General features: G+C 55.7%; 2 protein-coding genes across 2 annotated transcripts in view; both read right to left on the bottom strand.

The window, feature by feature from the left end:
- The window catches only part of LOC309807644 (BCL-6 corepressor-like), a 42297-nt gene that overhangs the window by 23049 nt on the left and 1749 nt on the right, over window positions 1-17499 (bottom strand). Inside the window, 3 exon segments of the mRNA XM_082627475.1 lie at window positions 438-566; window positions 2704-3114; window positions 3569-3712. Of these exon segments, the coding sequence (XP_082483601.1) occupies window positions 438-526 (89 nt within the window). The 5' untranslated portion in view covers window positions 527-566; window positions 2704-3114; window positions 3569-3712.
- On the bottom strand, window positions 5471-15767 carry LOC309808870 (uncharacterized protein; the record flags this gene model as incomplete). Its single annotated transcript, XM_082629445.1, has 2 exons — window positions 14227-15767; window positions 5471-7707 (listed from the first exon to the last, which is right to left on the bottom strand). The coding sequence occupies exon 2, from the start codon at window positions 6359-6361 to the stop codon at window positions 5471-5473; it is 891 nt and encodes a 296-aa protein (XP_082485571.1). The 5' UTR covers window positions 6362-7707; window positions 14227-15767.

The raw sequence follows: 17499 nt of genomic DNA, 5'->3' as shown, positions 1-17499 counted from the left end.
GTGGCGGAGGATGCAGAGAAACCCTGGGCTTCAATGGTGTGAAGGGTGGCTATCGTCCCATTTATTACTGAGCAAACTATTTGTTTTAAAAGCACATCGAAGGCCGATCCACCTGGGCCCACACTCCTGACATTTAGAGTTAAAGCAGCATATAGACTGGGATTAATTCTCCTTCGTAAATATGAAATAATAAATTAAGGACGAAAGTGCACTCAAAGGCCGCTTTAGGGGCTAACCTCTTAAAGGGCGGCAATGCTTCGCTGAGCCAGGTTGCCTGTTAAAACTGTAAATCAAGGGCCACCAGCTAGGCAGGAGATCTCCCCCCTACCCCCTTAGGGCCCACTCTGGCTGTGAGGACATGAAGGGGGGGCTCTGCTCAGGAGCCCTGAGGAAGGACCCACGCTCTCCCCAGGCCTCAGCCGGACACGCGCATTTACCTGTCGTCGCTGATCCCACACATGCGGACCCTCTCGCTGTTCATCCAGCTTTGAACATTCCCATACGGGGGGGGGGGTGCTGAAAGCATGTCGTCTTCTTGGATGGCAGCTTTTCTTCAAGCGTCTAGTCTGTTTAAAACAAAAAGAAGCCCAGGAGGTTGAATAAAAAAGGAGCCAAAGAGGGAACAAGAGAAACCCTCCTTCTAGGCACTTCATACAGAATGCACTTGGGAAGGCAGACCCTGCTCCACGTTCTACAGATGGCCAGAAGCAAAGGAACACACCTGAGCCAGAGGTTCAAGGAGGGAGGTGGAACTTCCCTGGCAGGAGGCGCTGGGGATGCAGAGAGTTCAAGAGCCACAGGCCACACCATTCAAGGTACAGCACATGACACCCTTAACCTGCCCTTCTCCCTTCTCCCTTCCCCTTTCCCAGCCTTTTGGAGAACACACTTGGATCGAAAGTGGACGGTGCTAGATTCCAGGGAGCCCCACATTGACTCTTCTTGTGGCTGAAAGGATTGGGGACAGGGGTGGGGTGTGGGATAAAAGGCACAACAGTCCGGTGTGGCGGCCCAAACTACGACTCACTTCCACGGCTGCGGTGCGTGTGACTTACAGATGGAGGGGTAAAAAGAGTCAGTGGGCTGGCGAGCCACCCCACCCGAGCCCTAGATTAGATTAAGCCCCAAACCTGGGTGGTTTGGCCTGGGAGCTGCAGAGGGAGGGGGCTGAGTAATTCAATGACGCCTGCTCGCTGGGGACCAGCAATCAGGAGCGAGTGCAGAAATCGTAGCAGCCCAGGCTGCCGGGCTGGGGCTGGGGCTGGGGCTGCAAGATTCCGGCCCACGGGGAGCAAGCAGAAGCCACCCGTTTTCCGTCTACCGGGAGGAGGGGGGAGGCTGCTCAGGCACAGGGGAGAGCCCCGCCCCCTCCTTAACTTCCCGGCCCACCAGCCCCACCCACACCACATTCTAGTTTGCTGCATGAGTGAAGCGTCAGGACAAGCTGCATTTTATTCACAGGATTATCGCGGCGCGTGATTTATCCTCGTGCAGGATTTTAATTGCTCTTTGGAGGTTGAGCCGTTTCTTTTGACTGCGCTTGAGCTCCATATCCTGCTGTTAAATGCTGGGTTAATAAGTAGGGGAGCCCTTGGCCGATGGCCCTAGGCAATTCCCCTGCTCACAGACTCCCTTGTCCGGGGCGGGGTGGCGGGGGAGGGCCCCCCCCAGCCACGGCCTTTTTACACAGGACCCAAACCTGAGTGTGAAATCACTGGTGTGCAGCTCATGGGGGCAACTTTTCTTTCTCCTCCCTCACACACCCACCCACACAGCTCCCGAAAGCCCAAATGTTCCCCAAGTCGACACATTTCCTTTGTTAGCAGGAAAAAATACGCAAATGCTTGCTTTTACACTTTAGCACACGGAGCTGACTGCCAGGTCTGTTGGGTGGGAGCCACCAAGGACTGGGGACTCTTTTTCCGAGAGTGACTAGGGGTGGGGTCGGGGAGCACCTGGGAGACCTGAATCCCAAAGCCAGCCAGGCTAGCCCTCTGCATTTCTTTGTCCTAACACAGGCTTTTGTCCACCAGCACCCCCCATCGGCCCCTATACAGAAGAGAACACCATCTGTTCATCAAGAGCCCCACGCCGCAGACACACGGCACGTAGTTAGAGCTCAACGATGAAGCTGGAGGAGAGGCAGGGATCTCCCAGTTGTGTCCGGCCTGGTGGGATTCTAGAGAAGCTATTTCTTTAGGAAGCGTCCCTTTCTTTAGACAGACTGGGGCATTTCCAGTGGCTGGCCACAGTGCCCCGAAAAGGTGGACTCAGATGGACTTGGGCATCAAGGAAGGTTCTGTGGGGGGCTCACGGGCTGTTCTTCCGTGTTTCGAACATACAAATCAAGGTGGGGGCAGGCCACCACTAGTGCGGGGCCGACCAGAAGGCACGTTCAACAAAGTGTCCCCTCCCTAACCTCTGCAGCCCCTTCTACAAAAGGAAGACCAAAAGGAAGATGTCCAGGGAAGCCTCATCTACAAGGTGGAGGAGCAACATTCCTCGGTGCAAGTGTCCTGGCCGCGGCTGCAGCGGGAGGACCACACCATGCCACCCCCTGGCTGGGTGTCATGATGAAATTTGGACATTATACCAGAAGCCAAAGGGTCACTCCATCAAACCCTTAAGAAAAGGATGAGGGACGAAGCGTGTGTGCCCTCAAGGCCCCAATCTTCTTCTGGTGCTCCAGTCTTCAAAACTTACACAAGCTGCCTCTTACATGTCTCCTTCAGTTGTCACCTTGGGACAAGGACCTCTGAGCACCTGACTGAGGAAACAGAAAGGCCCCTGCCACAATCATCCTACTGAACCCTCTCCCCTCCCCTCAAAAAGGGCCAGCAGCCCCCTTCCCTTGAAAGGGCTTTTCTTTAGAAAGGGCGGCCTGGACTTAGCATGAGAGGGGAATGCACTTTAGAGACACCTGGGACCATGGGGTGCTTTCAAAGCCTCTCCCCGCCCTTCCAGGTCTTGACTGGTGGGGTTTTCAATATTAACGCCGCACAGATAAATAACACCCAGTGTCAGGATGAAGTGTTCTTACGTGCACAGGGTCAGATGGAGGGTTGAGGCCCCGCGCGTGGTCCGGTGTCACGGGAGTGGAGGCGGGGCGGGGGGCTGGCCGTGAAGAAACAAGAGGAGGAGGGGCAAGGCTCAGTACTGGATCCTGCTGACTACCCCCCACACACACACACACTTATAAACTTTAGCTGCCCCATGAACTTTTTGTGAACCGTTTAAAAGTGGAGGTCTGTTGAACAAACAGCGGCGCCACTGCCAGCCATAATTTCATTGCAACGAGCTAAAGACTTTTAACTCTTCAGGTTCCGGGCCAAAGATGGACCTGAGCGGAAAGGGCCAAGGAGCCGGGGGCCCTGCCTGGCGTGAGGCCCTTCTCCAGAGTGACAGCCCAAATCCTGGGCAGGAACACCCTCATCCTGGGCAAAGGCCATACTGCGTACACCCCACCATCACTGAAGAACGGGCCCACCCCCCATCTCTCTGGGATGTAGAACTAAACTAACTAAGGGGATCGTGGGCACAAGGGACACAGAGATAGGGTCAGAGACACCGCCACGCTCACCCCATTCCTCTTCTAGAAGCGGCTATTGAAATAGTTGGGGGTCTTTCTTACTTTCTTCTTCTTCTTTTTTTTTTAACCTCCAAGGAAAAGTTCTTCAAAAGTGACTTCCCTGACCCTTGGCTGTGGGTCATGCTGCAGGGTGCAAATGACGTGATTTAGATAACAGACAGAGCAGGCGCTTTGCTGCTGTATATAAGAGGCTCATCTGCCCTTATTTCTCAACGACCCCCTCTTTTCTTCCACAGGTGGGTGATGCTTCTGGAGTGCCAAGATGTGTGAAGTCAGTCATGAAAAGCACTTTACAAGCACCAACCTGTTTCCAGTGGGAGCTGCTAAGCTATACCCTGGCTCTGGGTTTTAACCCTTTTTTTCCAGCAGTGGAGAGAAGGGGGCAAGGATGTGGGACAGGGATGAAGAGGGAAGGTGGCCAACAGAAGGGGTCAGCCGGGGAGACGGAAGAGCGTCTGGTTTCTGAAGAACAGACCAGGAATTGTGGTGGCTGCCCGCTGAACACCCAGTTCTGGGAGAGACCCGGCTTGCAAAACGCAGACTTGCCGCGTGGTCTCCGGCTTTCGGTCTGGCCCTAGGGGCAAGCACAGGAGAGCTTGAGTCTCCCTCGACAGACTTGGGCAGTCATCTGGTCCGGGAGCCAAGAGTTATGATTAGCATCCGAGCTTGGCCTGGACGCTGGGGAGAAGAGCCTGATTGGCAGAAAGAGGTCAGAGGGACCAAGATTAGGAGCTGTCCCCCCAACCTCGGCATCCCTGAGCGAGGGCACTTTGGCCCTCTGTAAAAAGACACGAGGGGGCACACGGGTCCCCAGCTGCACCCACCACCGTTCTGCCGATTCCTGCCATGAAGACACCATTATGGAATGAGGAGAAGGAGAGAACGTTTATTTTGTTTTTTTTCTTTAAAGGCGACTTCCCTTGGCAGGCAACAAACAGGCTGCAAAGGAAGGAGCAGTGGCCGTGAGAGGCTGGCGTGAGCGCAGGGAGGAAGGCAGCACCAGGCCACTCCTGCCACCTCTCCTTTCTCTCCACCCCAGCTCCTCCTGGCACCGGGCCACTTTCCACTGCCTCCGCCCTTGAGGCGCTGATGGATTGGTTCAAGTCTGCACAGCACGCTTGTCAAGTGACAGCGACGGAATGGGAAGCAGTGCCACCAAACCATCCCAACCCCACTCCAATACGAACGGTGCCCCTTCCTAGGGCCTCACTCTCTAGGCACCCCATGCCGCCTCAGGCACTTATCCAGTTAGTGACCAAGAAGACCTGGACGGGTTTTGGGGAGCTTCCGGCTCAGAAGGCCGGGCAGACGGCAGGGCTCCCAGCCAGCATGCCATGTGCCACGGTCCTCCGTAGGCTGGGGACCTCTTCGGGGAAGGGGTGTCTCTCGCTGCACCGGCATGGCTGGTTCTCTGTGGAGGGCGCGCGCGCGCGCGCAGTCACCACAGCCTGCCAGCTCCCACTCTCATCCACGGCGTGTCTCTGGGCAGGTGGCCGGACCTCTTCAACTCTGGCCCCCTCATCTGTAAATATTTGGCACCGTGTTTTCCAGAAGATTAAACTGCACTATGGACTTGAGTTCTGCCTGGCAATAGCTGGTGCAGGCCACATCTAACCCATTAAACAGCATCTGACTCCACTAAACATTCTACGTAACAAACAAACCCCAGAATGGCTACATAGTTTCCTTGCGGCAGAGGGAAGGCTGAGGCAGGGACACAGAGGGGGCCAGGGAGGGGTGACCTTCTGCAGAGTGTGTGGCTTTCATGGAAGCCCAAAGCTCATGGCGTGGGAGCCCTTCCTGGGACTGCTCCAAGCGCAGACTGAGTCACACACAGACACTTCTCTACTGGTGTCAAGGAAGGGAGGGAAGAAGAAGTTCCTACTTTAGCACTGGGGGCCGCGAGGAGGTGGGAGATGAGAAAAAGCGGTCCAGGGTGTGCAGTGTTGGGGCAAGTCCTCCTGGGATGTTTTCCCCAGTATGTGTAGCAGTGGGGAGAAGGGAACCCCAAGGATGCCCCCAGGTCGGGGCGAGGGTCGCAGGCTTCCTGGGGTGTGGCTGAAGGAGGTCGCCCGACGGGTCCTGCAGCCGGGCATGGGTGCTGGGGGGGAGTGAGGGGTGGAAGGAGTGATCCAGCCTGCCCAGGCGCTGTCTCTTGGCACACTCCAAGTCATGGCTGTCGCCGCCTCCAGAGGCGTCCCCACTCACGACCCGTTTTGCATTAGTAACAGAGCTGCGGAGCAGGAGTGCGGGTGTGACGGGGTGGGGGACGGGAAACTCACGCGGCTGGCCCTGACCTTTTGAGCAACCAGAACCTTCCCTGCCTCCTCCTAGGGCGCCAGGATAGCGCCGCGAGCCACTCGGGTCAGTCGGGAGTGAACTTGGCCCGCAGCGGCAGCGGCGAGTGGGGGAGGGGCGCCCCCTCCCCCGCCTCAGCCCCGAGCACGGATCGGTCGGCAGCAAAGGGATTTTCTCTCCCACCACACACACCCGCGCTGCCGCAGGCTCCGCGCCTCTCCTACGCCAGGTCCCCGCGCGGGGCCGCCCCCCCCACACGCACCCCCCGCCCGACCTTCCAGGACCCCCGGCTCTCTCGGCCAGCCCCCGACCCCAGCTCACCCCGCCCGCGCGCTCCTCTGGGCTCCCCCTTCCCAGGCGCCTGCCGCTGAATCTCTGACAAAAAGCAACTTTGGGTGGGCGCACGGAGAACCCAGGATGTGCGGCGGCGCGCCCCAGGGGAGTGGGCATTGACTGGAGACCGCTCCGGCCCATCGTCCTGCGCTCCCTTCGGCCAGTCTGGAGTGTTCTCTCCGTGGAAGCCTCCCCCCACCTTCCCCGATTCAAAGATGCAAGCCAGGTGTAGCCAGCTGTAAAAGGGGGCTCGGGGGCTTGGGGAGGGGGGCACCAGCAAGGATCGACCGGGAGAGCCGCTGCCAAACCGGGGCTGCCCGCCACACACCCCCTTTCCCAAAAACAGAGCCGTGGCCCCCCCGTCAGCTCTTGGACCAACCTCAGACACTTCCCCTTCCCCCCGCCAACCCCCCCTCCCGACGCCAGGCCTCGGCTTTTTGTTCCTTTCACTTTCTTTCACGGTTGTGCCACACACAACCACGCGTGTATGCAAGAGGGGGCCCCATTTGGAAGCTGGCGTCCCTCAACAGGAGGCAGCAGCCCAGGACAGGAAACCTCGGTTGAATGCAATTAACCAACCTGACTCCTCTCCTCCCCGCCCACCCACCCTCCACACCCCCTCGAGTCTGGTCCCTACAGGCCGGGTTCCCACTTGGAGTCTACACAACCTGGAGGCAAATCCAGAATAAACGATCCATAGACCACGACTCTAGAGGGGGTGTCACTGCACTGCAGCCTCCATCGGGGCTTTGTAGAAATAAAGTGAACTCACTGCAAACTCCTCCCCCCACAAGGAACAAGCTAGACCAGAAAGCTATTAACGACAGCTATCATTAGTACACACAGGAAGCACAAAGGAACTTTTTACGAATAAAAGATGCATAAAACACAGGGTCCTGTGACCTGCACCCGGCTTCCCTGCTGATTGTGTGCAGCCTGGGAGGCCTGGGAAGGCTGGGGATGAGGGTCAGAGGAGGACAGGGGCTCCCACTTTCTTTACGAGGAACAATAGGAACCCCACGTCTGTTCATCTTGGAACCCGGAACACCCCAAACAAAGCTGTGGGAAAACTGCGGTAGACGTGGGGGCCCGTGAATTCTTCTAGCTGTTCAGAGCTTAATTACTCCTCCTTGACCCGTGGGACCAGACACGACACCACCAAGGTTAAAATGCCCCAAACAGCGCCCAGCAGATGTGAGCGAGCTGCCAGACGCGCAAATGAGACCTGCCTCGGAGCACGATAACAAGTGACTCATACGTTGCATATCGTTGAAAGAAAATTATTTTTCTCTAATTTGCATTTGCTTCGGGGGAAAAAAAAGCCAACTAGAGTCCCTCTTCACAAGCACGAGTCTAATCCTGGAAATGCAGCCCGGCTGCTTTAAGAGAGCTGGAAGGAGGGAAAGACTGCCAGCGCTTTGGCGTTGCAGGCTTGTTTATCTTTCCGCCTTTCCTCCAAGGCGAAACTCGTTTTGCAAGCAACATTCCTACAGAAAATGGCACACGTCCTAAAAAGAGACCAATTTATAGAACTGGCACCGAAGTTCATGTGTCATTCCAGAAGCATCTCCCAGCTCCCCACTAGGGAACCCAACTAGATGTAGAAGTCCACATTATAACTCAGAGAGTAGATGTGGGGGCAGGGGGGAGCGGAGGTGGACCCGTAATTTGCAGATATCCTGCAAGCTGTACACTCAGGGGCCGAAGTCACACAGAAGGGCAGGATATAGAATTAAGTCAGCTCTAAATGATCCTCCAAAGCCCGGGGGCCAGGGCTGCGGAAGCCTTCAACCTTGAGGTTGGGGGGAGTGGTGCTTACACCCAGCTTGCCCCAGGACAGCCCAGGGGCAGGCCCAGCTTCTGGACCATCCTGAGGACCATCCTGAGCCCGCCAGCTTGGACCGGCCCAGCGGGGTATTGCTGCCACCCACCAACTGTTCTCCCTCCCACCCTGGCGCCTCCCCGCAGTGCCTGGCAGAGGACCAGGAACTCAGAGAAGGCCGGGCTGTGGGCATCTCGTTGATTAAGTCACAGAGTGGGTGGCGCTGTGGGCAGACCTCAAGACAGCACCGCTGGTCCTGCAGCTGAAAGGCAAGTGCGCTCTTAAAAACCGGGAAGGCAAAGGGAGGCGGGTGATCAAAAGCCGACTTGCACCCCTCCCCACCCCCATTCACCCCCCTTCGGGTCCTGAACCTACACACTTGTGTTTCCAATCCAGGAAACGGGGCCGAGGGCATAGAACACAGCGGCCGCCTGTCTCTTGAACTTGTCTGAATAACAGGGCCATTTCAGAGGAAGAACAACGGCCTTCAGAGCCTCTGCAATTTCCAGAAAGCCTTCAGTTAATACATTCTTTCCAACAGGCTTGCTTTAGGGTGGAAAGTTACTTTCCCAAATCTTAACAACCCGGTCACAAGCCACTGAGGCCCCAGGTCAACAGATCCCGGCCAAACCCCTCCAGACAGTTGACACTCATGACCCCGCAGGCCTTCTCCTGCCACCTCTGCCTAACAAGTTCCCTAATCCACAACACACCAACCAGCGCGCACGTCCACCACGATCCCAGGAGCCAGAAAGATGCGTGTCGCGGGGTGCGGGGGTGCGGGTGCCGCCGCCGGAGGGCTCTCTCGCAGCGCATCCGAGGGCTCCCGGGCCAGCAAGGGGCGGCCACCTCTGCAGCTCTCCGCGGGCCTGCACGGTGCGCGCACTGTGTGGGCGCCGAGGAGGCACAGCGCTGCTCCTGCATCAACAGCTGTCACATTATTTGCACTCGCTGTAAACAGCCTTCACACTCCCCCCTCACCACACAGTTAAAGCCAGACTAACAATCCAGTTAGAGGTCAAACCAACAGCAGCATTGTGTCTGCCTTCGCACCAAGCCCAGCAGCTGGCAGGTTTCTCCGGAACAAGAGACCCCCCTCCCCCCACCCTTCCAGGCTCCAGCCAAGGCTAGCCTAGGCAGCAATGCGTGTGTCGCTGCTGATTGTTAAAGCAAGAGAACACAGCCATTTCGCGCAGAGTTCTGTGGGGTTCATCAGCTCTCTCCCAGAGTTTCCTCCTCTCAGGCCCCCTCCCCCATTTCCTCAGCTGGGAATAAAGGTTGTTCAGACTCCCAGGGTGGGTTTCTCTGCTCAGCAAAGCGTGGGTCGGCCTGCCCCGGCCAAGCCTGGGGTCCTGCAGCCCTCTCTACCGTGGTCCCAGAGGCTAGGCAGCTCGGCACTTTCTGCAGCCCAAAGCCTCGTGTTTCGGAAAACCGTCCAACTCCCTGAATCCTTCCTGGTCGCCCCACTGATCAAAATGTCTCCTTTTATGATTTTTGGTTAAGTCGAACATTTCCATCATCGTCATTATTAGCGCAAATTACACGCCTAATCGGTCCTTAAATAGATTTTAATTAAATAATCATACAAGGCTCATTTTATGACTTAAGAAAGGCATTAGTTTTCCTTATAAACTTTCCACCAGGATATAGAATAATGATAGCAGACAAATACTTATTCTTTGAAAAGCACCAATAACTGATGGGCAGAGTATTGGGAAAGCAGACCCTGCTTCAAACCTTCTGGAATCCAAGTGGAGACTAGACAGACCACATCTGCACAACTTTCCTCCGGAGAAGGGAGAGGGGATTTCTTCCTCCAAAGCATTACTTTTGTCTTCTCTTTGGGGCCAGGAGAAAGGAACCCCAAATGTTCCTTTTCCTTGCCCATCTGAAGAGATTTCTCCAGCTTAGAAGTCTCTTCTAGAGACCACTCCTCGCCACCCCCATCTGTTTTCCACCCCTCAGTCTGCTGAGAGCCGTGGTGGAAAGCAGGCAGGCTGTGCTTGTTAAATGCTCTGTAAAATGCTGTTAATAAAATAATAAATACAAAGGATGGAGGCTGCTGGTTCCATGGGTGTTTTGACTGGAAATGCCTTGGCACTTGTCATGTGTTTACGGGAGGGCAAACAACTCTAGGAATTACATAGTTTGGACATTTCTGTACTTCATTTATTCTTTCCTAAGTGACGTAGGCCTAGAGCTATGTCAAGTTTGCATTTGTACAGAACTGTTAAATGCCTAAGAGTTTCTCCAATTAAACCAAGTTTTAAATCAGACCCAAGGCTGGAACGTACTCTCGGCCTCGCCCCACTCCACCCCTCTGCCTCTGTGGCTGGAGAAAACAAACAGACCCTCAACAAGATCCCCTGTCCTTGCTCTCCCCACCTTCACCACCCCCACCCGCGGGGGGGCACCTAGGGCAAAGGTTAAGGTGTCTTCAGATTACAGGCAAGGCCCTGGCTACACACACTGGAAAGCACTGCAGTTGGGCGCATCCTGGGCACACTCGAACCTCTAAAATAGTGAGCTAAGATCGGGGGAAAACTGCTGGCCTGGTAAAACCCACTGTTCACAAAACAATGTCAGCAAAGACTGGAAGGCATTCTTTAGAGAGGTACCAGGGACTCATGCCTACTGAAGCTCTTTCAGCACAAAGGCTTTTAGGGGAAGAAGGGAAAAGGGGGGTGGGGGGGAGGAGAGAAAGGGAGGGCTCCTGTTTCAGAGCAGGCATCCCCAGAGAGTCAAGAACCAAGTGTAGCTTCAATCAAACGCTGACTTCCCCTCTGGGAGTCTAGTAGGAAACCTGATCACAGTAGCTTACTACCGGCCTGGATCCATACAGGTCTGGTTTTCTTCTCATGCTAGTAAATTTTTTAAAATACATATCCATAGAAAAGAAGCAATCCCTGACAGACTTTTACTGAAAACCACACTGAGACCTCATAACATCCGGACTTAATCCCTATCAGACAAACCACAGCACCTCTGGCCTCTGCAGCGGGCCAGACCCTTTCACCTCTTCCCACAAGGTCTCTCCCCTCCAGCCGCTGCTGTTCCCTCCCCCCAAAAGAATGACGGGAGGACTTGCCAAAGAGCACCTAGATACCGGTTCTGGAATCAATTCCTAACCATATAAATGATCCCACTTAGGGGGAGAAAAAAAAATCCCAGCCTTTTCATATGGATTCCTTTAAAGCCCAGAATGCAAAGAACTGTAACAAAGGGAAAGAAAGAGGAACCCACGGAGGCAGACCTGGAGGAATAGCCTCAGGAATACCCTTGGAGGGGAGCTTAACCTGCAGGTTGGTCCCCAGACACTGGCCTACGCAGGTCTTGGCGGGGGGGGGGGGGCGGGGGCGGCGGGCATCTCAGGGGCAGCAGGGAACGGAGAAGCAACCTATAGGAATCTGACCAGTCATTCAAAGCAATTACTAATCCTCCGGGCCTACTATGTGCCAAGTATTCTTTGATCCTAAAGGTGGAAAATTATACCCAGTTTTACAAATGAAGAAACTTACTGAGGCTCAGAGGCCATAAATAACCTGTCCCCAAGGTCACACAGCTAGTAAAAATGGGCCACGGTCAAACTCAGTCCTGGAGTTGCGGAGAGGAGCCAATTATCGGTCAAATTGTGCCATCCAGAATCCCCAAGAAGTTCGGAAGGCTTCCTTAGCCCTTGTACTCCAATACAGAGTAAAAGGATAGCACTTAACACCTATGAAATTCGGTCCACAAGGAGCCCGCATCCTAGTTTCTCCTACATCCAGAAATCTCTTGGTCCATGTGAAGTCTTTTGAAATTTCTGCCAACATCCTACCCATCTCCCTACACTGGAACACCCTGGTGTGAGGCCAGGGATTCCCAACAAGGCTCCACTTTCCCCTCCTCCAGAAGCCCAGAACAGGCAGTGGGAGGTGGGTGCTACTCTTAGGTCTCTGGAAAAAGTGCTGACACCTGGAACTACAAGAAGGCTTGCCACACTAGTTTTGCCACATAAAGCAATCAATCAAATTATCTAGACAGAGCAAAAGCCCTTTGGAAAGACTGCCTACATCTACCTTTCCTAGGACTTTAATGAAAAACCCAAAGTGGGCTGGGGAGGCAACTGAGGGGGAAGCGGCTTGCAAGATGCTGGACCCTCCTGGACTCCTGGGGGTCCCCACAAAAAGCCAAGTCCCGAGACAAGCCGGAGGTTGGGGTTCTCTCTCCTCTCCCCAACTTCTCATCCCAGCAGCGCAGGGTCAGCGCTCAACATCCCCTCCCCACCCCATCTTCAATTTCCTGCTCTGTCCCGGGCTTTCAGAAGCTCCGGGAACCATCCACACCCGATGCCACAGACGCCACAGGCTCCACGACCCAGGGCCGTCTCCAGCTCAGCTCGGTGGCAAGGGGAACGGGCAGGAGCGCCGGACACTCAGCCGCCCCTGCGGCTTCCCGGCCCCGGGCGGGTGGCTCCTCCAGTGGCCGAGGCTCCGGATGCGTGAAATGGCTCCAGGAGCGCCTGGGGCAGGCCAGGGCCTACGCAGCGGGAGGGACCGAGGCGATGGCGGAGCCGGGTCCTCATCTCTCTAGTCAGCCAAACACGCCCCGGCGGCCCGGCAGCCCCTGGCTTGCAGCCAGTGGCTTTCTCTCTTTTTTAAACCTTCCGGCCTTGCCGATTGGGACAGGATTTCCAGCCCCCGCCTTCCCTCCTCCACACCCTCCGTGCAGGCCCTTCCAACCTCCAGGGAGGTGACCCCCGCCCCCGGGCACCGTGAGTCCCTGGCCCCGCCAGACCCTCCCCCGCCCCCGCCACTTGGGCCACCTGGAACGAGCCGCTTCCCAAAGCGATCGGCGTCCGGCCGAGTCTGGGGCTGCTGCTGCGTCCGGGGAGGAACTCCCGCAGCCTCCAAAGGTCCAGGCCTGCCCGCAGCGGCATGCAGAACCGCCCCCTACTCGCGCTCTCTTCGAAAGACCAGACGCGGGGGGAGGGGGGGCGGGGAAAGTTTAAGGCCTGTCTTTAAAAAAAACATTTAACTCTTCAGATGCAAGAATTTGGGTGCCCTTGGCACGGTTATGAGCGCTAGGGTAGAACAATAGAAATGGGGGGTGCCGGAAATGGTGCAGGAAGACCCCTATAACCCTATAAACCTCTCCTCCCCCCTCGCAGTTACTATTAGCATTAAAAGATCCCAGTGCCTTCAATGCAATAATGCCTGTTTATAACTTTTCCCTGCTGGGTCCCCATACCCTAAACAAGCCCCCTCCTCACGTTTTGCAATCACCAGGGCAAAGATCGCTCCCAAATCTGTGACCTCCCGGAGCTCTTGGGCCTCTCACCTGCTCTGCCCCTGGCACCCTGACCTCACTCACCCTCTTCCCCCACAGTAGTTCCTCTGGTTTGCACCTAGACAATAAATTTAGTTTCATTTAGCTTCCGGTCTTTAATTTTAGCAGGTCTCCTTTTTGCATGCAAATCAATATGACAATTACCATCTAAAAGCTCGCCCAGCCCCGGGCCAATGTAAATAGATCATTGTCCGCCTTCCACAAAATAACACCGGGAGTCTGTGATGCATAACGAGATTATACTGGAAACTGTCTTTTAGATCAAATTCTATTTAATGCTGTCAGGATCTTCTCCTAGCGGACTTCCCCGCTAGTCTAATCACGGGGCGCCGGAGCCCATGGGTGCCGAGGGGCGATGACTGGCCGGGGAGACATGGTTCTAAGAAATAACAAAGTGCGGGGACGCCCCCCCCCCCAATTCCAATACCCTCGACTAGAGGCCGGCGGAAATGAGCCTGCGCTGGGAAAGGGGGCCTGCTACAGAAACGTTGCGGGGGCGGGAAAAGCTCGTTGGTTAATTCCCATCCAACAGAAAGTCAGCTATCCCTTCCGGAGGAACACATGGGGGGCAACCAGCGAAAGCCGACGGGCCGGGCTGGAGGTTGGGAGACGTCCCCGGCCAAGTGCTCGGGGCACAGGCGGCTTGGCTGCCACGGGGGTGGCCTGAGAAGACCTTCCACTCCTGCCCCGGCCGCTTCTCAAGCCAGCGCCACCATCTAGGCCCCGGCAGCGCAGCCAGCCTTGCAAACAGACGGAATCCTGCCGGCCGTTCACTCGGGCGAGGCAGCCTGCTAATCCTCCCTACGCTGGCCCGTCCCCGCACGGTCTCCTGGGGGGGGGGGGAAAGTAAGCATACCTCCCCTTGATTCCGCCCAGAGGCCGAGCTTCGCACTTCTTTCGGTTCAGTCTCTCTCAGTTCACTAGGCCCTGCGCCACCTTAGCAAACAGGGCTTAGAGGAGCGCAACATCCCTTGCTTCCGACCCAGAATGCAAAGCTACTCCTCTTTTTCCTCCACCATCCATCCTCTCAGGGTCCAGAACTCAAAAATCTTTCAGAAATCCTCCTACCTGCTCAAGACATACTCTCTTCCCCACTCTAGATGGGAAGAAACTATAACCAGAAGCAATCTTAGTAACCAAGGGCCATCCACCCTTAGCTAGGCACCGTCGCCCTCACTTTCCCTCTAGCCGAAGACACAGTATTTCCCAGTGAATGAGTGTGCGAATGTGGTTGTGTGGCCCACACTTCCGTGCCCTGCTGTGTCTCACCGGGCAGGAAAATCTTCATCAGGCACTGAGGAGTTTTTGTCGTTCAGCCTGTGTATCTAAGCATGGATGTATGCATGTGAATGCTTTTTGTGTTTCCAAGTGACCCTCTTCACACCTTTAAATGGGCTTTTGTCTCTCGAACGAACTTACAGAAATTCTGCTCCAGTTTCCAGCTCAACAAAGTCTGGGATTTTCTCCTAGAATCTCGCTCTACGTCTCAGTATTTGCATACCCATGTTTACATTCCTCGCGGCCAGTTCTTTCTCTCTTCTCTATCTCTTGTTCCATGTGGGCACCAGAGCCCAAGTGTCTTGATTTGTCTCAGCACATGTCATTCAGGCGCACATCTTAATCTGTGCATTCCTGTCTAACACGTACACCTCCCCACGACTTACATTCTTGCTTTGCCTATAATGGGGCTCGTTCCCAGACCAATATGGGTTTGCAGTTTAATGTAACTAGAGGATCCCCTAAGACTACAAACCCTAAAAGGAAGAGGAGGGGGAAGGAGAGAGGAGTGTGACTAATGATTCATTTCTCTATAGGGTAACCCACCTGCCTCAGGGGTCTACCTCAGGGAAAGAACGAGACCAATGCCTGCAGAGCTGTATTAAATTTTTAGACCCATTCAATGTTGACCCCATGGATGTGTATACAAATGATTGATCTTGTACACATCGCTGTCCAACTCCTGTTTGGAGGCTGCCTCCCTGCACATATCTTATTTGAACTCTCCACAAGTTCATGGTTAAAAGTGTTTTTATTTCCATAGACAACTCAAGGACCCCTTTGCTCTCTCCGACGCATACCTGTACGCACTGGACAGGCATTTCAGGCTTGGGTCTTTGGTAGGCAACACTCTCGGTCAGAGGCCCCACTGACTAAAGCTCTGAGCAGACCTTCACATACTGGGCCGCTGGGAACGGTAAGGTCTAACCTCTGCATCTCCCCAACTCAGTTCCTTAAGTGAGGGTGCCCACTGTGTGTGTTCACACCTTCCCCATTGAGAAGTATCGGGTCAAATTAGATCACCTAGCAGCTGCGTTTGGTTCGTCGAAGAATCGAGCCCAATGTACCAGGATGTGAGATTGCATACACAGAAGAGAAAGGAAAACCCTAAGCCCAGACTCCCGCCTCCTCTCCCCAGGGGGTTACTTTGCCTCCAGGAATTTCTACTACACTCCCCACCCCCACTCTCCCTATCGTCTTTAAAGGGTTAAGAGAAACCCTCGCAGCCTTCCCTCCACCCTGGTCGCTGGGCCCGAAGGCTCGCTCGCTCACGGGGGTCTGCCGCCGCCTCCGCGGCCCGCCCCCACCTTCCCGTCCTTCAGCCGGGAGGGAGCCTGCATGCCTGTCTAGACCCATCTATCACAGGCACACCAACAACACCCACGAGAGCGCGGAGACCCTACCCAGGTCCCCCTGCCCGCACGGTTCCCGGTGGACAGAACGCTGGAGCGTGACCGCGCCTGCAGGGTCGGGGTGGGACTCTACGGGCTCGGGCTGCCCCGAGGGCACAGCGGGTCCGCCCCGGCCCCGGCCCACAGCGCTCCCGCCAGCCCGGCTGCCGGGGCACAGTCACAGCTCTGCGCGCTGGGCAGTCCGATTTTTATCTTGTCTAATCCCAAACTGGGCGGGGAGCAGCAGCCAGGCAGCGACGCGAGCGGGAGCGAGTTAAAGACACAGTCGAGGCGACCGAGAGCAGGAAGAAAGAGCGGGCTGCGCGGGCCTCGAGGCGCCGCACGCAACGCGCCGCCCGGCCAAGCTACACTCACCTCCCGCTCGCCCCTCGCCGCCCATCCCTCCCCACTTCCCAGAGGCGCTCTCCGCAGCCCGGGCCGCGGGGTCCCGGCCTGTGTGGGAGGCACAGGCCCGGCCGGCCCTGCAAAGGGCTGGAGAGAATCGCTAATGAGCTGTGCGGCCCATTGATCCGGAGAACACTTCCTAATTAACTCTCAGTCACCTACTGGTGACAGTGCCTCAAAGGACAGCGCTGGGGCCGTCCGAGCCCCAACCCCGACCTGCCCGCGGAGCGCCTGGCGCCCGAACCCCGCGCCCCCCCCCCAACTACCCCAGGCAATCCCGGTGAGTGGCGGCGTAAACCCGCACACTAAAGGCCAGCCTCGGATTAAACCTGGACGGCATATTAATCACCGCCATCTCCCCGCTTCCTCCTCGCGGTGAAATCATGCCCAAAATAAACACGGGAACCGACACTGCAAGGCCCAGACCAGATTAACGGGTCGGGGGTGGAGTGGGAAGGGTCGAGAAGCAAATGTGTTTTCCAAGTGCCCACGTACAGGAGTCTCGGAGGCCGACAATTAAAATGCCTTCCACACAAGCAATTCTGTTGGCCAAACCGAATCCAACACCTCCTAAGGATTGATTTCGGCCCGCGGTGTCCGTTTCCAGTGCCACAGCAAGTGTCACATGGCTACAAATACCCAAGTCTGTCTGCGTTCACCACCCACCACCTTCTGGGGTGGGCCATTTCCTCCTCGTTTTTATTCCTAAGTCATTTTAAGGATTTTTCTCCAGAGACTACCCCTAGAAGCAAATACCACTACCCCTCCTCTGGCCTTCTCTCAAAAAAGAAACAAACAAACAAACAAAAAAAACAGCTAAAACCCTGAGCTGTCTACTCTAGACACAAGAGGCTGTACGAATACCTATTTGAAGCGCGCTGGTTTCTTTTTTTAAGGTTTGCTTTTAAATACACATAACCCTCCCCCCTCCTTCGCTCTTCCATCCCCGCAACCCCCCAACCCTTTAGACGCCGGCGGCGCGCGCCCTCGCGCGCGGGCACTCACAGCCTCTAGCTGGAGATCGCGAACTTTCTGGAAAAGATTCATTAACTGCA

This window comes from Mesoplodon mirus (assembly GCF_964341445.2).
Source record: "Mesoplodon mirus genome assembly, chromosome: 7".
Lineage (NCBI taxonomy): Eukaryota > Metazoa > Chordata > Mammalia > Artiodactyla > Ziphiidae > Mesoplodon > Mesoplodon mirus.
This window is presented reverse-complemented; position numbering and strand designations above follow the sequence as displayed.